This window comes from Triturus cristatus, chromosome 5_2, assembly GCF_964204655.1.
Source record: "Triturus cristatus chromosome 5_2, aTriCri1.1, whole genome shotgun sequence".
Lineage (NCBI taxonomy): Eukaryota > Metazoa > Chordata > Amphibia > Caudata > Salamandridae > Triturus > Triturus cristatus.
Window position 1 is genome coordinate 56,648,943 of NC_140588.1, and position 26,578 is coordinate 56,675,520.

The 26,578-nt window shown below is 42.4% G+C and overlaps 1 protein-coding gene across 1 annotated transcript in view; it reads left to right on the forward strand.

The window, feature by feature from the left end:
- The window catches only part of TMEM245 (transmembrane protein 245), a 648,028-nt gene that overhangs the window by 336,968 nt on the left and 284,482 nt on the right, over positions 1 to 26,578 (forward strand). The window contains exons 10-12 of the mRNA XM_085606845.1: positions 7,993 to 8,091; positions 8,532 to 8,663; positions 17,701 to 17,823. Of these exons, the coding sequence (XP_085462971.1) occupies positions 7,993 to 8,091; positions 8,532 to 8,663; positions 17,701 to 17,823 (354 nt within the window). The remainder of the gene's footprint in view (positions 1 to 7,992; positions 8,092 to 8,531; positions 8,664 to 17,700; positions 17,824 to 26,578) is intronic.

The following is a 26,578-nucleotide window of genomic DNA, read 5'->3' on the forward strand; positions in this document are numbered from 1 at the left end:
GCGCTCTTTGGTCTGAACATGTTCACAGACCTGTCTCCAGGGAGGTATTGCTTTGGTATCCATTCTAAGGTAAGCAATGAACAAGTAATTTACCTTTGATAATGCCCTATCTGGTAGAAACTCTACCTAGCCACAGATTCCGTGCTGATTCTCCCAGCCTCCCAGTTTCTGCAACCTAGTCTTTTGACTTGAAAAGGCCCCTGTAGACCCTTAGTTCTCCACATTGGTCCATCAGCCTTCTGAAATGGCACTGTGCTTCAAGTTTGGAAAAAGTAATGTAAAGAAACTGTTATCAGCATACTGGGGTAGCGCCTCTATAGACACCGTGCACGTCACATCCAGCGAGGCTGACGCAGATCAGATTGGCGGCACCTTCTTGCGCACAGAGGTACTACTTGTGCCAATTGGAACACTGTGCCACTTGTGTGGCTGGGACTAGTGCCCACGTCAGGAACAGAACAAACCGAGGTCAATCGGAGTAAGTGGTGCAGTATTTTTATTGGCAAAAGTGGGATACGCTTGGTGGTTGGAGCTTTGTGGATTCCTGCAGGTCCTGGAAGTTTCCATCTCAGAAATGTTAATAAGTAGTGTGATTTCAGGCAAAACTTCATGAGATCCAGGCATGGCATACCACCCTAGAATCCCCGTGTTGTCTCGCTTTGAAAAATGTCTGTGGTTTGTATGTTTGCATAGGTGGCGCCACAGCAGGGCACCAAATACTGCAGCAACCCTGATTGCTTATCTCTCAATGTAACGTTTTATGGCCTTTTGTGTCGTGGTCATGTGGCTCACACACACAAGTTTGGTGCCGTTCTTATCGGGGCGACAAGTGGGAACTCAAGGGGTTAGGCAGTATGTTGCTCCCCGCCGATTACCAACTTTTCTGTCACTGAAATGTGAGGAAACTGAGGTTTTTTTTGTTGTTTTTCCTTACCAAAGTTTGATGTTTGCAAGTTCTGGGTAAAAGAATCAGTTTTGAGTGGAAAAATGTGATGTATCCATGTTGCGTTTTGGATCGTTTCCTGTCGCCTACCCACAAAAGTATGGTACTATTTTTATCAGGAGACTTGAGGGAATGCCCGGTGAACGGACGTTTGTGGCTTCACACATGTTAGAGAACTTTCCAGCACAGAAATGTGAGGAAAATGTGTTTTTTTTTATTTGTCAATGTTTAAGGTTTGGAAGGGATTCTGGGTAGAAAATGCTGGTGAGAGTCACACAAGTCACCCCACCTTGGATTTCCCTAGCTGTCTAGTTTTAAAAGAGGGTACAAGTTTGCTAGGCTTCCTTAGGTGCCTGCTGAGTTGGGGCCCAAATGCACACCTACCCACATTGGGAAAAAACTGTCAGTTTTCAGTGCAAAAAGGCGGTGATATGTCCATTGTATGTTTTGTCCTATTTCCTGTCACCGGCACAAGGCCTATCACCACAAGTGATATAACATTTTTATTGAAAAACATATGGGAGCAAATAATAGAATATTTGTTACTACCAATTGGATTTCACTGCATTTGTGCCTTCCAAATGTAAGCTCGTGTATAAGAAAGAAGACATTGTGAAAAATACCCTCTAAATGATTTGCTAATAGAGGAACGCTCAAATTCAGAGATGTTCAAATTCCCACTACTTCTAAACTCCATATCTTGTGCCCATTTTAGAAGTGCATAGGTTTCTTGAAACCTATTTTTCACTCTATATATTTCACCATATGAGTTGGTCTATAGTGTACTCTTTACACAATGAAAAAACATTATATGGTGCAGCTCAGTTGATGGCTCTGGGTGCCTTGCGTTCTTCGAACTCCTACACACTCTAAATAGCCCCGCAACCAGAGGGGACTAGCAGACTGAAAAGATGTTGACAAGGTAGATGTTGAAGAGCTTCTTTATTACGGTCCAGCAGTACAAATCCCCCGGCAGCAACTGCCGTTCAAGTCTGTTCCACATTCCCTGCACAGAACCTACATTCCAGGTTCCGTGCAGAGAACCCGGCCAGAACACTCGGCTAGAACACCCAACACACCCCCCTCCTTTCACAACAAAAACATACACCCCTCATTACATAGAAACAATTACAACCCACATGAAACTGCATAAGTCGCAGAATACAGGAAATCAAAATTTAACATAGTCCTGAAATTTGACGGGAGATGACCTAGTTCTGGCAGGAAGAAATTTGGTTTTCAGGGGATCCTGTTGAGGAGCAAGGTTACTTCCCGATGCACAATTCCCAGGAGTATCAATGCTGGGAGCTAGAATTGTACCATAAGTGTTAACACCAAATTTGTTTTTCACAAACTCCACTTTGGGCCTAGGCACAACTGAAACAGCAGACTTATTCCATACCTTGACATTTTCCAGAACAACCACATGATCTCTCACTTTACTGACCTTAACAGGAGCAGAAAACCTGGAATAACCTTTACGAACAAACACTAGTTTCTTGATCCTTACCCAATCCCCTTGACACACAGAAGACCGCTTGGGACAATTAGATCCATACTTGGCTTGAGTAGCAGCTCTAACATCCGCCACCATCCCTAATCTTTGTGGATCTACCACCTTCCTTAGCATCCAATCTTTGTTGAGTTTAGAACCCGCAACTCTCCCCCTTAACAAGGAAAATGGAGACATTCCTGTACTACAGTGTGGAGTAGTTCTCATTGCCCACAGTACATCTGAAATCACCACCTTCCAATCAAGACCATTTATAGAGGCCAACTGTAACTGTTCCTTGATAACGCGATTGAAACGCTCAACTAACCCATTACTACGTGGATGATAAAGAGAGGTGAGAATATGCTTGATGCCATGCCTCCTCAGAAAATCTTGCATTTCAGCAGACACTAACTGAGTACCATTATCCGTTACTAATTCCTCTGGAAATCCCTCACGAAGAAAAACCTCCATCAGAAATTTGATAATAATACCAGAGTTGATTCCATCCACAAACTTTACTTCTGGCCACTTAGACATGTAATCAATTAGAACTAGCACATACTTGGGAGAATTCCCCAAACCACTGAATGGACCAGCCACATCAAAAGCCAATTTGAACCAAGGTGATTCCTTAACAGGAATGGGACTGACCGAGGATGGGCAAGTTACCTGAGTTTTGTCACTCAATACACACGCACCACAATCTCTAACGCAATGTTCAATGGACCTATCAACACCCGGCCACCAAAAATCTTCCCTCACCCTCCGCTTCATTGCTCGAATACCCAAATGACCTTCATGGGCTAAATCTAAAACCTTCTTTCGTAATGACAAAGGAACTACCAGCAATCCACCCCTACGCAAAATCCCATCAACCAGGGACAACTCATCACTAATTCTGGAATAAGGAATTAACTCTGAAGAAATAGTGGTATTATTGGGCCAACCCTGAGTTACAAAATCAATTACCCTGCAGAGCTCCACATCCTCAGAAATAGCCAGTTTCCAATCAACTTCAGATAAAGCAGCTCCCGTATCAGCTACAGTGCTGACCGCACACACCATTTCCAAATGATCATTTGCAGGTTCAATAACATTCTCAGGAAGAGGCAACCTTGACAAACAGTCAGCCACACGATTCTTCACACCAGCAACATACTCCAAACGATAGTTGAATTCATTTAGTCTGTACTGCCATTTAGCAATACGAGGCGTAGCTCTACCTCCCCCTTTGGTGGTAAACAGGTCCACCAAAGGCTTGTGATCAGTCCTGAGAACAAAACCATTTCCCCACAAGAAATTTCGAAAATACTGTACGCCCCACCATAGTGCTAAAGCTTCCTCTTCGATGGTAGAATAGGTTCTTTCGGCACCGCAAAGTGTTCTAGAAGCAAAAGCAATAGTTTCTTCCCTATTGTCCGATCTCTTTTGCATTAAAACAGCACCAAGACCAACATTACTGGCGTCGGTGGCAACAATACATTGATCATTGATGTTGAAAAGTTTAAGTGGTTGTGCATGTACAATGGCCTCTTTGAGTGACTTGATATCAGACGCACATTGATCAGACCACACATACTTCACATTTTTCCTGAGAAGACCACGCAGACATACAGTTCTATCTGAAAAGTTGGCTACAAATTTTGCATAATACTCTACTAGCCCCAGGAAAGAGCGTAATTGATCCTTGTTCGTAGGTTCAGGTGCATTCTTAATAGCATCAAGTAACTTCATTTTTGGTTCTACACCATTAGCGGAGATATGGTGACCAAGGTAATCTACCCCCTCTTGAAGAAATCTGCATTTGTCTCTTCTTAACGTCAAACCACTAGACTTGACTATTTCTAGTACGTGCTTGACCCTAGCATTGTGCTCCTGTATGGTCTTCCCGTGAATAAGAATGTCGTCCTGAAAGAACACCACCCCCGCAGTGTTCTTGAAGAGGTTTCCCATGAGACGTTGGAACACTGCGGAAGCTGATGCCAACCCAAACGGCATACGTAAATAGCGGAAAGCTCCATCAGGAGTCACAAATGACGTAAGATGTCTGGAGTCCTTGCACAGTTCAACTTGGTGGTACGCAGAAGATATATCAAGAGAAGAAAAATACTTGGCACCCTCTAAGGTTGACAACATCTCATTAATATTTGGTAGCGGTTGGCGGTCCACCCAGATACAGGCATTCAGATCTCGTAAGTCCACACACATCCTAAGAGACTTATCGGCTTTGCGCGCTAAAACAATGGGTGACAACCACTCAGACCCTTCAATAGCTTCAATCACCCCCAATGCGCATAACCGTTCTAACTCAAGTCTCAATTCGCCGCGCATACTAAGCGGTACCTTCCGTACCTTGTGCGCCACAGCCCTAGCACCTTCTTTGAGAACAATGCGGTGTTGAAATCCTTTCAGTTTACCTAACTTTCCATTGAAAACCTCAGGGTAATTTTTGATCCAATCATTCTCGACACACACATCAGTTGTTATAGTATACACCGGAGCAACATCCGAAAGACTAGCATAGTATTGTTTAGCTTCCCGTTTGGATAAAACCATGTCAGCATGATTCGGATCAAGGATGATTCCTAGTTCACCTTGTTCATGCCATCCTAGCAAATTCGCACCCTCTTCCACGATGAATACAGTACCAAAAATACACTCACCCTTGAATTCTAAGTTCCCCTTAAATTTGCCCAATACCTTCACTCTTTTGCCACCATAAGCAAAAATCCTTATACTGGAGTGAGCTACTGGAATGTCGCCCAAACCTTTAAAATCCTTGACATTAATGAGAGTAAAAGGGGAACCGGAATCGGCAAGAAACTTCATGCCTTTTCCATTCACATTTATAGTACACACGGGACTTTTCCTTCTTTGACCCTCTCCAATAGAAGCTATTTCTACGACCCCCTCTTCTTGTATAGATGACGAAGATAGCATTAATAGTTCATAACGTTCATCATCTTCATACACGCAGTCTTCTTCTATGGCCCTTACAGTACGTGGGGGTACTCTGTGGGGTAGAGTTGCTTTGCACATACGTGCCAAGTGTCCCTTCTTCCCACATTTGAAGCAAGTTTGGTTTATGGCATAACAAAACTTGAAATTTCCCAGATGAGAGGTGCTACCGCAACGATAACATGAAGGATGTTGTTCAACTCTCGTTTTCGGGGAAATTGGCACGGATGGTGACCGGGAAGCATTAGTGTTAGTACCCCTGACTGATTTAACGGGAGTTTTTGTGGTTACCAACTTGACTTCAGATGAAGATGTGGTTTCAGATGTCGATACCGGTGTATTTAACTCCTTCATACAGAGTTGTGAATGTTCGACACTCTTTGCCAAGATAAGAGCAGTCTCTAGGTCAGGATCATCCGAGGATAGAAGTTTCTGTTGAACTTTCTTATCACATGTGCGTTCAATGAGTTGATCGCGAATTATTTCATCACGAAATTCCCTATAATTACACTTGAGAGCCAAAATTCTGAGAGCAGCAACAAAGTCATCAATAGATTAACCAGGCATCTGTGCGCGCTGCAAAAATTTGTGCCGTTCCAGAACTACGTTGCGCTTATGATTAAACCTTTTGTCAAGAGTTTTTACTAATGAAGCATAGTCATCAACAACTAGTGAATCACCATCTTCACCTCCGCTGGTGCACGTCCACACCGACTCCAGAGGTAGGGTTTGCAAAATTGACCTGGCCTCAGCACCTACATTGTACATAAGTAAGGCCTTCTTTTTTTTAGATGTGAAAGTATCACCATCGATTGCCTCCAGATAAGCCTCAAAAGTGGCCTTCCATTGTTGCCATAGCATAGGAGGAGGACCAGGTAACTGTAGAAATGGAGGTGGAGCAGCAATGTTATCCATATTTAATCTTGCGTGGGTGAGTTGCTGCCACTTAAGATAAACACTATCCTGCAAATATCAGCTTGGAATCTTTCCACAGTTATTAAAAGTGTCTTTTAAACGTTAAACACTGTCCTATTTTACTTAGAAATGCTTTCTTGTGTATTTAGCTTTTTCATTTCCACCAGCATATTAGATTTCCAGTTGGATATCTTCCGTTTTAATTGAAGGAACTACCTGTACTTTATGTCTTACAATATTCACTTAGCAAAGTAAGCTGAAATTAAAGATAACAGTAGCGCTAGAAACGCTTAAACGCAGAAATCCTCACGCAGCCTTTGGCCGAAGCGCATGCTCTGAAAGCGCAACAGTTGCCAAGGTGACAGTAAACAGCAGGAGATGAAAAACATGCAGTGACGCTCGCGCTGACGCCGCGCGTCGATCTACGCGCCGAACAAATCACACGGAAAAGCATGAAACGGCGAGAAATGGCAAAAAAGAACTTTCTCACCCCTGAAAATCACAGGCAGGAACAGCAACAGGAAGAGATTCCGGGTCCACCAACACTCGAGCTCAATAAAGTTCAATTACTTTGTGTCTGCCGCATCGTCAGAAATCCAGGCAGGAAAACGGCAGAATCACGGAACCCACATGGAGGGAGACTGGACGCTGGACCAGCCCGTCGCCAATGAAAAGATGTTGACAAGGTAGATGTTGAAGAGCTTCTTTATTACGGTCCAGCAGTACAAATCCCCCGGCAGCAACTACCGTTCAAGTCTGTTCCACATTCCCTGCATGGAACCTACATTCCAGGTTCCGTGCAGAGAACCCGGCCAGAACACTCGGCTAGAACACCCAACACAGACGTAATGGTTTAATTGTTTCTTTAAATCTGACATCGTGACAAAAAGTTATAGATAAAACCTTTTAACAAATGACTGGTTTTTCCTACTCATTTTCAGAATTTATTTATTTCAACATTAGTTTCTTTAGGAAAACCTTGAGGGATCTACACACTGATATCTTGCTGAAGTCTGAATTGTCTACTTTTCAGAAAACTATAGCCTTCCTGGATCACCCTGGGGTTTCACACTGGTTTTCACCACAAACTGAAAGTAGGTTGAGACTGTACAATTTTTTTGTTGAGCTCTGCATGTTCCCGAAGGCTAAAAAAAATGGGTGACTTTAGCACTACAAACCGTATGTTGATGCCATTTTAAGGGTGCGGGAACACTTTTTTTGTTGCACTTTTCTCCTATTTTTCACCCAAAACTCAATATTTAGCTATACTTAGCCTATTTTCTCGATCCCCTCCAGGGGAATCCACAAACTCTGGGTGCCTTTAAAATCCCCAGGATGTTGGGAATAAATGAAAGCAAATATAGCGTGGATACCATATGTAGAAACAAAGTATTGAAGCCCTAAGCACACACTACCCCAAATAGCCAAAAAAGGGCTCCGAACTGGGGGGAAACGCCCAGAAGTTAAGGAGCTGAGTTTTTTTTGCATATGAGAGCTCTGCTGAAGTCATTCTTTGCTCATGGTAGAATCCCTTCATTGTATGTATGGTCTCAGCGTTATGTCTAGTTCCTGAAAAATAGATTAATTTCACTGAAATATCTGTAATATGGCCAATAATCGTCTTTTGCGGAAACCCGCTCTAATGCATATTCATTAATGAGCCTTTTTGTAATATTTATAGATTCATAAAATTTTGGGTGAGAAAGTCAACAATACTGCTGTTATTGAGAAGCAAGTGTTGGAGCTCTGGGACAGGCTTTATCACTCGTGGTTTGTTAAGGTATGTCAGTGCATGAAAATCATATTTGTTTTATATTGATCACTGATGGATTTGCCACAGTGTGGGCTGTACTCTGGGCTCAGCGTTGTGGGCAAGGGGACCAAAGCAGAATGCAGGAAGGTTGGGTGATAGTGAGAATGTGTTACATCGCTGTATTTGTGCACTATAGACACAACTGTTGCTACCAGAAAACACTGGGTCCCTAGACTTCAGCTTTTATCTAATTTCCTGATTCTTAGCAATTGTCTTGGGATCATCATGAAGCTAAGATAGTTAGGACTTACCTTGAATGGTTTCAAGCCTTCCATTCATCAATTCCTATTTTCCAATACACAATGCATTATTGACCATCTGGTGAATGTTACAACTGAAATGTCATTTGCATTCCTTGCTTGTGGTTCTTCCAATGAGTTTATTGTATTCTTATGTCTTTGTCACAGAATGTCACCAGCTCGGGAAAGAACAAATGGCAAAAAATCCATATACAGCGGCAGAATAGTTGGCTCGGGGATATTCTGGACTGGCAAGATATTGCTTCCTTCGTTCATGAAAATATTGAAACGTTTCTATCTGTGAGTTTTTCCATTCGTAAATGATATTCATCAAAGAATATCTTCATTTTTCTATGGTATAGGATTTTTATAGAGTGAAATGGCCACTTATTGGCTTATTATACATAGCAATATGTCACATAATGTGCATATTCTCAGTGCCTGTCTTACTGTGACTAGCCCTTCACTGTTTTCAAACTGCCTAGCACTAGCTCCACTTGTATATACTTTTATTCTGTTGTTTTCAGTGTTTCATCAGACATTGACATCGATTCTGGTCAGGCCTTGGGTTTCTGTCTTTTACAAAAGGCAATGTGTAGCCTAATCGGTGCATTTTTGCTACTTATGTTTTTACACCAGTCACAAGAATTTCTCTTGAGTGATTACTCTCTATGAGTCATGGACATCACAAGAGACAGTTAAACAATAAAGAAAAAGGGAGCAATTTTCAGATATACTCACTGAACTTGGTGTAGCACGTTCCAGGCGTCCTAATATGAAAGCAATTTTCTGAGATAACTAGGCAAGAGAAGCAATTTCAATGTCACCACCTTGGAGGCTCTGTGACAACGGGTAAAAGGGGACCTGTATTGGCGCACGCCATTCTTGAAGTTTAGAAAATATAATGTCTGGCCCTAGCCTGATGCTACAAGGATCATAGTACTACTAGATGCATTTTCACCTTTTTGTCAAATGGTAAAATTGGTGAAAGTACAGACCCGTGTAACCAGGGTCGGGTATGGTGACCTTCTTAAAAACCCTCATTCACGTACAAAGGTGGTTGGGCAGTATTTCTTGGTTCTCCACCTTATATTTCAATGTGAAAGCATCATTCTTGTTTTTTTGGGGGACAATTTGCTTTCCTCCACCCGGAGGTAGACCAACTGGTAATAACAGTAGTGATCGGTGGTGAAAAAACGTGGTTGAGTTAAGTGAGTTAAAATTGCCTACATCTCAAGACTAGAAAAGACTTTATTCAGTTAGGGATGGGGCGGGCTTACTGCTTAGCCTCTGAGTTTGTACCTGGGCTAAAAATAAAGCTTGTACTTGCTTTCTTCCAGGGTGGGCATATGATGCTGCACTGGAAAAAACGTGATTTAGACTGATCTCTTCAAATGATTTCTTTACTTATGCTAACAAGGGAATGGAGGAGCCTCTTTCACAGGATAAACATTCACTAATTATGTCTCTTGTGAGAAAAGGTCTCTTCTGTTTTCCAAATGGATAGCCATAACAGTGGTGGTCGAATACGGATCTAGTCACTCAAGTAACTTAAACCCAGCTCCTTGTGGCAGATGAAGTGGGAGGTAGATAAGGGAACAGAAAGGATCTTTCTGCAGAAGAGGTTTTCCTCCGTCTGCAAGGCCGTGCAATCTACAATACTGCAAATTTCCATCCTGTAAGATGCTACCACAACAGATTGGGAGGTAAATATCCGCAACAGTGGGGCGAGATCCCTTAACCCGGTGGGAATGGAAGACTAAGGAGTGAGTCAACTTCCCTAGATAACCTCGCCCTACGCTTTGTTTTATTTGTAACCCAGGAACCAGCTGCATTAAAAGTAACCCCCAAATAGGGGAACGTTCTAGTGCTTAACAGATGATTGGAAGTGACTGCAGTGTTTGAGAGTCGAGTGCACTTAGGGCCCCACTCCATTATACATGATTTTGCAAAATTTGTTGATAAATCAAGGGTGGCCATGAACTGAATAAAAGAGTAAACTAACAAGCTCAGAGCTTTGGGTATGTGGGCCTTTACCATGGCATTGCCCGCTTATAGCAGTACTGGGACTGGCGCGACATTTATCATGGGATCTTTTGGTGTACAAGCAATTAATTGGGAGCTAAGCTTGTTTGTGTGTAGCCTGAACAACAAGACAGTGAGCACACACCCTTGTCAAACCCCTTGCTCGATACTGTTTCTTTAGACACTTCACCATTTTGGCTACATTTTTACCCTGGTTATTGTGTTCGAATTCAGGATGCTAAGAAATGGACAAGTGTCACACCCAGCCCCATTTCAAGTAAGAGTTTCCATAACTTAGGATGGTTTACACAGTGATGGGCTATGGACAAGTCCATAAAGGCAAGGTATAATGGTGCTTGCTTTGCCACTGTACTTTCCTAAAATTAAATTTAAGTTCAGAGATTGCTCTATATTACCTATGCAGTTGCGAAAGTCATATTGGCAGGAATTTAACATTTTATTGTCCTCAGCCCATTCCAGGATCCTATTATTTAAGACCATGCCCAAAGTTTTAGCTGGTATGTCAGTTAAAGAAATGGGATGAACGCAGCTTGGCATGTATCTGTCCCCATTTTTAGGTCTCGCCTAGCGTTGCAGTGCGAATGCGCTGCCATCGCTTTGCGAGGCATACAGTATATACTGTTGTGTGGAAGCTCCGCTCACTCTCTGCTCATTGGCTTTTGTCTTAAATGCTGCCTTCCGATTGGTTTGAGGCTTGTTAGTCCCTCCTCATTCATCATTTGTATCCTTCCACGGCTATTTACTCCTAAAACTATTTTCTTCCCTGTCTCCCCACCCCACCGCCCCCTCCCTCAGTCTGTGACTTCTCACCCTCCCCTGCCCCCCCCACTCCCGTTCGTGTTTTCTTGCCTGCCGGCACTTCCGTTTTCATCTTGCCACCTTGAAATATGCGAGTTCAAATTCCGTGCTGTACAAAAACTTCTCGTATTTAATGAACTAGATTTTAATGTTACTCTAAATATAATAAGACTCTAGGCAACATTCGGGGTATGCATGGCAACTGACGCCTCTTAGTTCACAAATGGCATTGTCGTCGGGCAGGAGGAGCGGCAGTGTTTTAACTCATGCTTAAAACAAGCACTTTTAATAACTTCCTCTCAATTCAGTGCTATAATCTTGTGTACTGCGGTGACGCGCTAAAGAAATGCATTTTTTTGAATTCTGAAGAGACATTATCGCACATTTACATCATGTTTACTGTATGATTAACATGCTGATCATTTTCACGGCTCACCCACTTGCTCGTATATGCTTGGCTCGTCTTCGGCTGGCTCTACCTGTTAAATAATATATTGGCTCGCACACCTCTAACAAAGAGAGATGAATGGATACATGACAGTGAGCCCTGTAGATGGTAGAGAAATAGACTGGTGCAGACAAACAGACAAAATCAGTCTCCACTGCCTCATGTCAGAATCATCACTTTCAATAACCTGGAAATCTGCCGGCAACACCCGCATGCCCCAACTTCATCCCCCTCACCTATTAGCAGAAGCGGCAGATTCTGAGATGTGCCCTGCTAGTGCAGAGGAGCACGGCTGAGGCTGTAGAAGCGGTGGGATCCCTAGCCTCTCCGGGCAGGCACCTAAGCCTTCCGGGTTCCTTCACTCTCAGGATAAATTAATACATTTTGTTCTGTGCTTTAGTCGCACCTCTGTGAGCACTGTCTGGTAGATGAAGCTCTGTGTTAATAAACACATTCAGAGAGGTGGTTGTGTACATACAGCCAGCCACAATACCATGCGTTTTGAACGTGTAGTTAAATACCTGCTCATTGAGTACCTCATTGGCTGATCATTCCATGGCACTACCAAAATTGCATTTGGACACATTTGCTCAACTGTAAAACACTCCCTTCTATGGGTCATTTAACAACTTGGGGCTTTGGGGTTAGGTAACCTACTTTGGATGCTGTGTAAAAGAGTAAATACAAAAATGAATGCAATGAAACTAAGCAACCAGTACTATCTAAAACACTGTGTAAACTGACACGCATTCTGGCATTTTGCTTAGTTAATGTCGATTTTCTCATAGATGCGAGTAAAGTACTCTTAATATCCTAATTAAATCTGCACACTTTTAGCTAATAGCACTGGGCGACCTTTGACAACTAGACAATGAATACATTTTCATGTACCCCCGAAGCCCCCCCGTCCCCTTGGCAAAGTTCATTGCCTCCCAGTGTTTGGGGGATAACCAAGATGCAGGAGAGTGAGTCAAATAGTCTAGATAATGAAAGAGAGGCCGGGATTTGGATTCACATGCTCCGATCGCGTTGGTTAGTCTGTAAGCACAACTTTTATTAATGAGTTTCGCATTAGTGAAGCACCACGGGTTGCATGTGTGGCAACACTTCACCCATCAGGTACGTGCCAAGCAATTGTTAACACAATCCACACTTTGCATCTTTTTCAATATATTTATTACGAAGTGCAGGACCTTTCCAAGGGATTTTGCACACTACATACAATCACTACAAAAATAAAACGTGTAGGTAAAAAACATTGTCATTTAGCTCTAACTAACAAATGCGAGACCTATTTGCATTGCAAATGCTTGTTATTAAAAGGAACAGTTGTTGAGGGTCTCAGGAACTTGGTATACAAGAGTGATTTGGACAATTAAAAACATTAGTCAGCATTGGTGCCAAAAGGTTGGTATTACATTTAATTAAGTCAATATGGATGCTGTCCGGGCCTGGTGACTTGCCCCTAGTGCTTTACTGTATAGCAGCAGTGACTTCCTGTAGGGTACCCATATGGCTTGTCGGGGATCCTCAGTTCCGAATGTCATATGGTCTGACTCCGCAGCGGAGTAAATCTGCTGCGGAGTAAATCTGGGAGAAGTGTGCCATCCATGCCTCACCATTTATGTGGCAGTTAGTAGAAGTCGCCAATTGGTTGGCGGATCCCTTATGTGGCACAGCTCTCCAGAAAGACTTGCTGTGCTTAGATTGGGCTGTGTGAGCTAATGTATCCCACTGCTGGGCAATAACTTCCTTCTATCTCCTAGTTGTTGCCATTTTGTATCGTTTATGAAGAAAAGCCACATCAGATGGGTCCCTGGGACTATTGTTGAGGGCTCTGCACAGTGATCGGTTAGCACTGAGCGCTCATGGTCGAACCACCGTGGGGCCACATTGACCGGCTTAAGGGGTTTACAGAGAGGCTGTTTGTTCCCGGAGCAGAAGGCCGCAAAGGAGCTAATTATTGCCCCAGTTTCATTGTCATGTGCCAGGCAAGCTATGACTAACTCCATGTTCTCGATTACTACTTTTTGCAAAATTCTGGGTGGGTCTGGGAGTTTCTGGAGCAGCCTAAGTTTGTCCGTAGATGGCGTTATGTGGTCAAGTACAGCCTTTGCTTTGAATTTCTCCCTGGATGACAGTCAGGACTATCTCAATTGGATTGTGAAGACCAAAGTTTAAACATGTAATCGTGCCATATAGCAATAAATGTAGTAAATTGCGGTAAACAAAAATGTAGTCGATGACAGGTGAACTGTTGCTACCCCTAAACATAGGCAACCCCAAATCACCAGTACCAGCTACTACCGGCACATTGTGCAGATCAGGAGACGAGGAGCTCCAAATCCTTGCCTTTCTGTTCAGGGCCCTAACCAGCGGCTGTCTCATTCCGATGGCTTGGATTTGGCAATCTTTCATCGAAGTCTCCTGCCAAGCATGGATACATTTGATGTTCCTCACCTGATGGTCTCCCCACAATTGAGTAGATATATTCAAATAAAACAGGGAATCTACGGTTTGGCACATTATCAAAATCATTATTATGAAAATTAATAAGGTGTAGAGTCGGGTCCCCCTTGTAAAGTACTCCCTGGGATGGTTAAGGCCTACTTGACCACCAAGTGACAGATTTATCCATATTGCTAAACCCCCTGATTCTCGGCCAAAACAGGATGGAGTGGTCTGTAGGCTGAAACAAGAGAGCCCGTTGTATACGATGGGGTTGTTTTCCCTGGTTTCCTGCAATAGCAGGATGTTATAACTTTTTATGAATGACTGCCAGTTGGGTAGATTTTTCTTTGAACGGAGGCCTGCAATGTTCCGGATTCATATTTTTATAGAGGGGCGATTTGTATAAAAGGGGGGAATTAGTGGACTTAAAACGCTGCATTCCGGCTCAGCCACTGGATCAGTTAGCAAAGCATTCTCAGAAAGCAGGGTGGGGAAACTTAAGACTGGGCATTCAGGCACAACCCTAGACTCAGTTAGCAAAACATTTTCTGCAAGCGACCAGGGCCCTCTCTGTCAGTCATTCTCAGTAAGACTGCATACCTGTTGTTACATTTTAGACCCCATCTTGGCTGAGGCTGACAGTCGAATAGAGGCAGGCACAATGCCTGCTTGGGAGGTTGATAATAATACCCTAAATGTAATGCGACTCTGCTGGTATTGACAGATGACCCCTCTATGTGTGGTCTTAGTAGCTTCCCTACGCTAAATGCATGTCTGAGAGTCACAACAATATCTTTTGGTGATGGTGCTATCCAACTGACCCTGCCTACCATTAAGTTCTTATTACTGTTTGCAGCGTTAACTTTTTTATGGGTGCCAAGCCAGTGGACGACCATGTTATAGACTTACTCCCAAGTCTCAGTTTGATTGAGCTTTAAGGGTGGCACTCCTTAAAATATCAGCACGTACGGGCACGTCTCTGGGGGTAGATTTAGGGTTATGGTCTATGTCTCTGTTTTCCTTGTTTGCTGCGGCCGTATGGCCTTGCATGCCAGCCGGTTTCAATCAGGGGTCTTTGTATATAGCAATGCTTGCAGCCCCTGCACCTAGTTCAGTGGCTGTGATTGGATCTGTTCGACATAGCGGACATTGAAGAATTCCCATCCCATGTTGGTATTGCTTCCCAAGAGGGTTCTCCTGCCGTACTCCCCTGAGACCTGTGGCAGCAAACTCGCTCGACAGTGCCGTCGTTAGGGTTAATCTGGCTGCTGACCGTAGAGTAGGACTTAATCAGGTTTCTGTTTGAGCTTCCATGACAGCCATTCGCTCCTTGATTGGGCTAAGTTGCTCATGTAAAATTGCACGGAATGTATTACATAAATTCTCAATGCTTGGTATTCCCGGGGTCGTTGAGTTAGGCCCCTTGCCTGTTTTCATTTGGTTGGTTTGTAATTTCGACCAGGGTATACGGCTGCTGAACTTCTTACATTTAATGGCTGGTTTGGGGTAAGAATTGACACTTATTGAATTAGGTGGTGCCACACATACACACAGATTGTCCTGAGTGCTTGTAGCGTGGTTTCCAGAAATTTTACAACTGGAAGGAAATGTCCTATGTCATCCCTTAATTCTCCTTCCACCGTTAAACTGCATGTATTCATCGACATGTGTGCCAGTACCACCAATTCTCTCTCCCAGACTGCTCCCCTGCTCTATAGATAATCTGCGCTCGGTTAAGGCTATCTCATTTGAGACGACACCTATGACTCGCTCAAGCATGTTGTCTATACTTGTCGGTTTTTGAGGGAGTGTGGTGCATTCAATTACTTTTCGTTAGCCCATAATGTATGGTAGTTAAGGTACTTGTCTATTGTGATCAAAGTACTTGTACCAAACTGAGGTCCATGTCAGAGCTGGCCCATCCCAGCCTTGATTGGCTGTGGACCGACGCAGATAGGCCTGTCTTGCCCTGGTCTCTGTCCGGGCGCTTCCTGCGCTGCGGGCGGCTGCTGGCACTTTTAAGTGCATTTTGATTTTTCCCGCCCCCTCCTGGGTGTGAGGTAAGGTCGGGGACGAAATCCCACCCCAGCCAAGTACAGCACAGTCAGAGCGGTAAATGTGGGCAAGGAAACCGCCTTTGGAATCAGCAGTGTGTCATTTGTGCTGGTGTCTGCACCAACATATATTTATAAAAGTCAACCACATTGTACTGTCTGTATATTTTTGAGCATAGCTCTTGAATAAAGTATTGAATTTACTTTAAAAAATAAATGAAATGATCCAAGCCGGATATACAGCTTTAGGTGACCTGGAATAGCAAAAATGTGACACTTGTATTGTGTGATAGTTGGTATTTGGCAGTGCTGGCAGCAGTGGCGGTTGACATCTACGGGGATCGGAGGGAGCACACGCAAGCACAAATTAAAGATTTCAAAAAATAAAATAAAATAAATAAACACTATTGAGTCCTCCGCACCAGACCTCTTCTTTCTTCAGCTGCAGCCTGGCCACCAGGAAACTCCCTTGACCAATACTGGTGCTGCTCTCATGCAGCATGACAGCTTTTGCAAAGTCCAATTGTTTTGTACTTTTCACAGCTTTTGGCGGCAGAGATACAATTTCACACTCTGACTGGCGTAAAAGAGGCTAGGCTGTTTCAGTGATGCTTACTCGACCAGGGCCTTATTATGCATAGTGCCTTAGGCATGCACCGGGTGTATGTACCCAGTTTGCACACCTCCGGGGCACTAGGTTATTAAAGAAGGGGGCTTCAACCCTTGTGTGGCCCCTTCTGTAATACTGATAGTGCTGGTGCACATGTAGTGCCACTGCTATCTTAAGAGGGCATCCCCTAATTTGCATTGGGGTGTGGCAAAGAGGCCCTTAGGATGCACACTGAAAGTGCAAAACAAAGTGGTGACGCACTGGCTGTACATCCCCTGAAGGAAGCCTCTGCAGTGGGAAAAATGTGTCCCTTCTACTCCTAGACATCTTCCTGCAAGTTGGTGCTGTCAGTCACTGCACCGACCTGCAGAACGATATCTATCCCAGCTTTAAAGTGCAGGCCCTATAGTGCATTGGGAAACACTGGGCAGCTTGTAATCTGCCTCCCCGTCTGTCATTAAATGCCCTGCCTCCAAGGCAGGCACAAGTTCTGTCCTTGAGGCAGGGCATTCATGATAATAGGGTGCACTCTCTCAGTTTGTGCCGGGCACACCTTTTGACATGTGCACTGGCAAAAGGGGAACCTATGTCTCATACAGGTTCAGGTGATCTTTGCTCAGATGAAATAAGGAAGTCTGAATGTTGTATCCTTGGTTGATGGATTATTCTTGTGTCGTCATGTTGCTGCGCTGCAATATAAAGTCCATGATATTTTAAATTTATTGTTACTGAATTCAAGCACGGGTTATAGTTTCGACTTTTGATATTAGGTGGTATGGCTAAGAAAACATTATTCTAAATGCATTCAAACATTATAGTGGCTAAGTATAGATCTTTAGCTGGTTATGCTAGCATCGTGCCTGCTTACGTGCGAGTGGAGGACAGGAGGGATGCACACACGTATTGCTAATGTTATTTGTTTTATTCCAGATATTAGAGTCTCTGTGGATAGTGATGAGCCGCAACATGAGTCTGTTTTTCACAACAGTGACTACACTAGTGACCGTCCTCTTCTACAGTGGAACAGCGCTTCTTAACTTTGTGTTATCATTGGTATGTACGATTTTCAAAAGTTTCATGTTTTGGAGCGGTTTCTGTTTATTTTTCATATAGTAAGCTATACAATCCAACTTATTCAGCGTGCAAGATCATGTAAAAAGCTATATACCTTCTGAATCGACCATGGAAACCATACATACTTTTCGGCTTAATAATGGGTTGCAGTTACTTTCATATTTTAGGGTTGAAAAGAGGAAACGTGATAAACGAGATGGTGTGCAGAACAATTACACGCATCTGCATTAAGTGGATGAAGGAGCATACGTTTATTGCAAACATAAGTTTGAAGACTGAGACTCAGAAACTTTCAGTTTAAATGCTGCTTTATTGAAGAAAATCAAGGAACATATGGCAATTACATCAGATAAAAATAGACATCTGAAGGACGATCCAAGCAAGTTATTAACATGCAAAAAGAAAAATATAAACTACTGATAATATAAGAAAGATAATAAACTTATAAGAGTTTAACAAATTAAACATATCTTATAAGAATGAATTATGAACATAAGAGACTTGAATTGGAATGCATAACTGTAATGCTAAAAACGAGTGCATTTCAATCATTTTATAACAGCGAAAGGAAAGAAGGATAAAGAAAGAAAAAGAGAAGAAAGAACATGTCAAAGAAAAAAGGCAGAGAAAGAAAGAAGTGAAAATATATTGTACTATAAGGTTGAACAAGCGAATAGCTAATAACTATGTGACACCATGAACGAATAATGAATAAAACATTCTAATTAGGCTCATAAATGCAAACTTTGGGTATGGATCTGGTCGAGCATCTAGATAGAAATGAGGTAAGGGGTGACGTTAATAAATCCTTTTTAATTTTTGAAGGAAGAGAAGTAGCTTTGGCTCGATCTAAACGATGATGATGACACGAGTTCCACCATGGCATATATGACATTTTAGATGTATCTTTCCAATTAGAAGTGATTTGAAATGCTAAGGCAAACATTAAGTCAACAAATTTCCCAACCATCCGCTGAGAAGACCAAGGGGGGGGGGAAGAACCACCCAAGAAGATGTGTATAACATCAAAGGGGAAACATACGGATAGAATATCATTCAGTTTATCCCAAACGTGTGACCAGAACTTTTTAACAAAAGGGCATTCAAAAACATATGTAAATAATCACTAATGTCATGGGCACAAGACCAACAATTAGTAGTAGATGAGATTTTAAATGTATATAAACTTGTGGGAGTGATATATAATCTATTATAAAAATAGTATAATGTTTGTGTTGTAGTTGCTGAACAAGATGAGTTATGAATCTTGGCCCATATCGATTTCCAAGTATTGGCTGAAAATTCCTTATGTACTTCTGATTCCCATACGAGTTCTACTTTAGACTTTGTAACCAAATTAGAAAAACCAAGTAACAATTTGTATATGTATGAAGCTTTCAAATGAATGGAAACATCTATTGAGGAGAGAGGAGGATGTATATCTGGAAATGTAATGGGATGTCGAGAAGTATATAGGAGAAGAAGAGGTTTAAGGCATTGAAAGTGAGAGGCATATTTGGTGGATATGTGATATTTACTTTGTATCTCAGAAAAGTGCAGCAAAGAGCCCTTGGAGAATAACTGCTCAAGGACAATAATACCTTTGTTAATCCACTCTTTCCAACCAATAACTCTAATATTTAGTTTAATGTTGTGTTATACCAAATTGGGCTCTGTAAACTATTTTCAGAAGTGGAATTTGAGGAGGTGACCAAAGGTTTGGTAATAGATATAGAGTGGTTAAGTATTGGGGAAATAAAACATTTTGGGGGTTGAGAAATACGGACCACATCTTTGAAAGCAAAAGGAGAAACTTGTGCAAGCTCTAGTTGTTCCCAAACTGTTGGTGAATCTACATGGTTTCCAAAAAGGGAAACCCAAATATATTTCAATGCAAAAGCTGAGTGATATGTTCTAAGGTTAGGGAAATGTACCCTACCGGAATCTTTAGGTTGCTGAAGACGAGCTAAAGCAATACGAGGTTTGTGTTTGTTCCATAAAACTGGATTAAAGAATGATTAATAATTTTTTAAGAAATAATGTGGAAGAGATACAGGGAGCATTGACAAATAAAAATTAACAATAGGTAGCAACATCATTTTGATTGTAGACAACCTACCCCACCAGGAAAGAAATAAGGGATACCAACCCTCTATTAATGCATTAACTTTAGACATAATCTCATTGTGGTTAATTTTAATAGTTTCCTTAATATTATTAGAGTAGCGGATACCTAAACATTTGATACCTTTTGGGTGCCATTTGAAACCAGAATCTTTGAACATATGAGGAACACAGTATTTATTCAGCGGTAAGACTTCTGACTTATCAATATTGAGTTTGTAGCCTGAAACAACAGAGTATGTGTTTAATAATGAAAAGAATTCTGGCAAGAATGTAGTGGGGTTCGAAATGTATAATAAAATATCATCTGCATACGCAGTGTATTTTATATTCAAGTTCTTAAGATCAAAAGTAGGAAATTGGGGAGATCAACGAATTGTTTCTAAGAAAGTTTTGAATGATAAAATAAATAACAGGGGAGACAAAGGGCAACCATGCCTAGTACCTTTAAGAAGGGGGAAGTGTTTGGATTGTTTATCGTTTACCCAAATTGAAGTAGAAGATTCAGAGTATAATAACTTAATGTATTGGATAAAATGAGGGCTAAAAAAAACCATGCCATTTCAGCGCACCAAACATAGATTCCCACTTCACTCGCTCAAAAGCCTTCTCGGCATCCAGCGTTATGGCGGCTAAGGGAGAAATAAATTTAGCGGCGAAGTAAATAATGTTAAGGAAAGTTCTAGAGTTGTCTGAAATAGATCTTCCTTTTACAAAGCCAGATTGATACACATCAACCAAGTTGGGTAACAGAGTGAATATGGAGAGCTAACAGTTTAGCAAAAATCTCAAAATCTGTATTAATCAGTGAGATAGGCCTATAGTTACAACCTTGAGAAATATATTTATCTTTCTTTGGGAGTAAACAGAGCATGGCCTGAGTAAAAGAGTCTTGTGTGCGTCCTGTGTTCGAAAAAGGATTAACAAGAAATAGCAGCTTAGGAATTAGAAGATATCTAAAGTGAAATAAAAACGTACAGTAAAGCCGTCCAGGCCCAGAAGTTTTATCTTTGGGGAGTTGATTTATAGCATTTAATAGCTCTTGTTCAGATCAAGGGGAGAGAAGTCTACCTTATTATCAGGATTTTTAGCGATTGATTGAAAAAAATGTATCAAGCTGTTGAGGATGGGGATTTTTCAGGGGTATATTAACTAGTATAATAATCCGAAAAGCATTCTAAAATGTTTGAGTTATTTGTATGTCGGACCCCGGTAGAGTCTGTGATGGCAACAATCTTAGATTTCAGTTTTTTAATTTTAAGGTAATTTGCCATGGATTTACCTGCTTTAGTTAGACCTCCATACATGTCTGCATTGAGCCGAAGTAGGGTATGACAAGCATTATCCCATTGATCCAGCGCCGAAACCCTGGTAACGGGGAAACCAAAACCTGTACCGGTATCTTCTCCTGCATCACAGATCCAACGTCACACCAATTCATTCACACATGCAGTCATTGGTGGGGCCCATAACACCAACACTCACACTAACCATTCACCGGTCTGCACGCAGTTGGAGGGAATGAGCGGTTCGAGCGCTCGACATGTGGGGGGGGGACACCTTATAACCTATAGGGAAAGAAAAATCAATTTACAAATTATACATTAATACCCCTTCCACCCACAGATCTCAATCCTGATCATCAAGGCACTCCTCCCACGTGGTCAATGGACCAAATAGTTGGATTGGTTGATGGTGATCTAGAACCAGCTAAAACACATTTCAAGATTTAGATCTTATTCTTCTTAATAAAACACAAACTCAATTCTTGTTAATCAATATCTGTTTATCTAAAATTTCTTGAAAGGTTAGGTTTGCATTTTGAAAGTTTATTATCAAATTTTAAGTAAATCGCAGAACATCATATTTACCTAATCTGGCTATCTGAAGTCCTCTAAATCATTAGGTCTGCATACTCGGATCTGTCGTCATTCATCTAAAAGTTCAAAGTTCTTTGCTCAGCACGCTACAGTCTCAAAGAATAGGTAAAGACCAGAAACGTGCAAGCATCTGTCAGTGCCCATAGAATTAGGAAAAGTTTGCAGTCATCAGAAAATTGGGTAGCATCCGGACCATTCGGGAAACGCAGCAGTCACCCTAAGTTGTCACAGCTGCACGGTATCACGGGCAGAGCCAGCGTCGGCTTAAAACGCGAAGCGTCATGAGGACAGATGCTTCGCGTTCTGGTTGTTGATTCGGTGTGGTCGCTTCCGGGTGGTCGCTTCCGGGTCGAAGGAGCCTCTTCCGGATGCCGCTCGGCGGTGAGAGCGTCGCGTCTGGCGCAGTGTGGGTTTCTTCTCTTGGAGCCACGGAGGTCTCGCTGTGGCTCTGCGTTCCGAGTGTCTTGTCAGCAGCATATGGATTTCAGCAGATTCCTCTTCATTTTTTGGGCCTTAGAAAGCAACCTTTGAATTTGGCGGTAACGCGCTTGTGCTCCTGGTGCAGTCGCGCTCCTCCTTTGCCCCGCTGTTACTCCTCATGCAGTCTTTGCTTATTCTAATGAGGGCTTGTTCCCTAGCAGGCCACGAGCATCTGCGTTGTCCTTATATTTCTTGAGCAATTGTTCATTTTATGTTCTTGGGCAACTATTGTATGGCACCTTTAGTATGACCTAATCAGTGTTTTCTACAGATGTTTTGATTTGCAATTTTCACCATAATGGTACTCTGACTCCTGAGGCAAGGAGTATATATACCTATGAATGAATGAATGAATGAATGAAATAAACTTATATCGCGCAGACTTAGCCCAATGGGCGTCAAGGCGCCTAACAACTAGAACTGACTGGGAAGAACAGGAGAACTTACTGATAGGCCCTTATAAAATACCAGGTTTTGAGCGCTTTCCTAAACAAGGACAGGGAGGGTAATGACTTAATCTCCAGAGGAAGGCCATTCCAGAGTAGAGGAGCAACAATGGAAAAGGCTCTGCTCCCCCATCTGGCTTTTTTAAAGCGGGGCACTACCAGTTGGTTAGCGTCTGAAGATCGCAGACACCTACTGGGAGTATAACGGGTGAGCAGAGACCCCAGAGCATTTGAGGGGCCAGCCTGCACGGCTCTGTAAGTGAGGCAGAGAAGTTTAAAAGAAATTCTAAAACTGATGGGGAGCCAGTGCAGGTTCTTCCTGGCCAGCGTTGCCGAGGAGTCCCTAGGAAGAGCTAACACGAATCTGGCGGCAGCGTTCTGTACCACCTGCAGACGTTGTATCAGATATTTATTGGACTCTGCATATAGTGCATTGCAGTAGTCCAATCTGGAGCCCACAAGGGCAGTCACTGTATATTTACGTGCCTGCGGAGACAAATAATGGAGGATACGTTTCAAAATTTTAATGACTCCCCAGCACGTGGCCACGGTCCTGTTAATCTGACTATTCATGGCGAGTGAGGTATCAAAAATGACACCCAGATTCCTAGCCGTAGAAGAAGGAGTCAGGCAAATTCCAAGGGACGGAGGCCACCACTCATTGGACCAGATGTCTTGATCCTTTCCGAACACGAGTACCTCCGTTTTATCGGCGTTGAGTTTTAAAGAATTCAGCACCATCCACTCCGCGACCATCTGCATGCAGGCCCTAAAGCTAGAGGCAGAGACACTCAAAGAATGGCTAAGAGACACCATAATTTGAGTGTCGTCAGCATAGGACACTACCTCAATCCCCTGCGATCTTACTAATCTGGCAAGGGGTGCCACATAAAGATTAAATAGGGTCGGACTAAGGGCCGAACCCTGGGGCACTCCACATTGCAGAGATTTAGCAGGGGAGAGGAACTCACCCAGCAAAATTCTTTGCTCTCTAGGATGTAGAAAAGAGTCAAGAAGGCTGAGAGCCTGTCCTGCTACCCCTGCCTCCCTCAGCCGAGATGTTAGGGTAGAGGGAGATAGGGTATCAAATGCTGCAGTCAGATCCAGCAAGACAAGAATCGTCGTCTGACCAAGATCAACTTTGCGCCGGATGTTATCAACCACCATAGTCAGAGCGGATTCAGTGCTATGAAATTTCCTGAATCCGTGCTGAGAACTGTCCAAGAACTCAGAAGAGTCAAGGAAGGTGGAAAGATGAAAATTTAGGTGGGCTTCAAGCATCTTAGCAGGGGCAGGCAAGAGGGAAATGGGCCTAAAATTCTTCATCACTCCAGGATCCAGAGAGGGCTTTTTTAAGAGGGGTTTCACTATGGCCTTTTTCCAGACCATTGGAAAAATGCCCTGAGTCAAAGCTCCATTCATAACTGCCAGTAACGGAGGCAGAAGCGTTTCCCTGCAGTCCTTTAGAACTTATGTGTTTGAAGACTCATGACAAGAGGCAATTGCTGGAGCCTTGTTACTCTTTGGGCAGATTGTGCAATCAACAATCTAACATCTCATACTTTTGTTTCATTATAAGTATAATTTGACCCGCGCCTGTTTTTGGACAAAAGAGGGGGTAAGACCTGCTGCTATTATTCCACCCTGGTACACTTATGGATAACATACATGATAGTTATTAATTTACTCTCTTTTTTTAGGAATTCCCTTGCGACGTACCATTACCTGTATATATATTGTGGACACAAGTGGAAGAGGGGAGAGTACCAGGTAGAATACTTTTGGCACGTTAACAGATATGTATATGTTTTCTCTCATATAAATGTTCAGCAGTTGATTTAGTCTTCTGTTCACAGGAAATCCTCCAGATCTCGGTGGAGCTGCTGTGGTGTTGGACGTGCGCTGGACCTGCCCTGTCTCTTCTTCACTTCCTTTGTCTCCCCTCTTCCCCTTATTCACTGGTTCCGCTTTGACTTTGTTGGGTGGACTAGTGGTGAAGGGAAGTTGGGACTTGCTCATCCGGCCCTTACCTCCTGCCCCCGCGGAGACCTCAGGTGAGCCTGACATAAGTAGTAGAGTTTGCGTAGTGTCACCGTCGTCGTCGTGGTCATCGGAAAGAACGATTGCGATAAGCGTGCCTCTCTATTCTACCGTGCATTTTTATAATAAATCAAAGCAAGAAGATACATTTTGTTATTTTAATACGGTTGTGATTGGTTGGTTGGGATCGTCCGATAGAATCTTTTTGGGACTTTGGTACAGTTCAAGGGCTGATGTCACGAGTACATTTAATGTCAGTCCGTACTGGTTTACTGTGAAAGTCTATTGTCTTTCATCTTGGCCGTCATCCCACGGTGTCCTTGCTTTGGAACACGAAGATCAGGGTTCACGACAAGGTCTTGGAAGACTTTGTCACTTCTGCGCACTTCACTCCATGCCTCGTGGGACAGTGGCCACTTTGTCGTATCGCGTCAGCGGCCATTTTGGAATTTAGGCCCAAACGTCAACTTAAGCGAAACAAACACAAAAGAGTAATTAATGCATAGAAATAATAAATCTAATGTTAACCCCTTACTAATCCCTCTACGTGCTTGTATTTATCTAGCGTACAGCAACGTTTAAGGCATTTATATTCACCCTTTTGGTCCTCCTCTCGAGCAACATTACAAAGACATCTCAAAAGCAACATATATCATGCAATATTCTATTTATTACATATACTACTGTTAGTATGCGTACGGATTTTAGTCATAAAGGTTATTTAGCCATGCAATATGCAATCCCAAGTGTAATTTGGATATTAGTAATGTTGATTTAATATTCATGCAAACTCATTTAATAATATTATAATTAATAGATTATTCAATTAGTATTTTCATGCAGAATGGGGGAGGTATACAAAATGTTGTACTACCCGCTCCATCACCATGATTGTTTGCCTTAAAGGCATCCCAAACAATATTCCTCTGTGTATATGAAGGAAGATTGTTTATGAAATAGTCTTGTAAAAAAACTGTGAATTGTTCTGTGGGCTGTTGATCTAACAAAAGGGAATTGTTAAATCTCCATCTACGATTAGGAGAAATGGGGTTATGATAAACAAGATCTACTATGACGGGGCCATGGTCTGAGATGAGAATTGATCCCTATTTCTTCATGTGTTAAAAATTGAAGTGTATGTTGGGTAAAAAATACGTAATCTATTCTTGAGTATGACCTATGGAAGGGGGAAAAGAAAGTGAATTCCAAAACATTAGGGTGAGATGCTCTCCAGACATCAACCAACCCTCCAGCGGAAATGGCTTTCTGAAAAGTTCTATGCATTTTAGTGGGTACAAATTTGGTCTGTGATCTACGATCTAAAAATGGGTCCATAAGCTGATTGCAATCACCTCCAACTATGAGGTTTTCTGATGCATGGGAGGACAGCATAGAAGAAAAATGAGTCCAGAATAATAGATGGACTCAGTTTGGCCCATATATGTTACAAATCGTAAATTGTGTATTATCTTACATCTAACAAAAGCCACCTTCCAGCATCATCTTTGTCTTCGTTTAGCAATTGAATATTTAACGACTTATGAAACAATATAATAACACCATTTTTTAAATGTACAGCGGGGGAACTAAAAACATTCCCAACCCATTGTCTCTAAATAGAATTTTTATCTTGGTCTTTGTGATGTGTTTCTTGTAATAAAGCAATTTGACAGTTTAATTTTGATAAGTGAGTTAAAACTCTTTGCTTTTTAACCGGATTACGTAGACCTTTGATGTTCCATGACGCCATTATGTAAATTACTC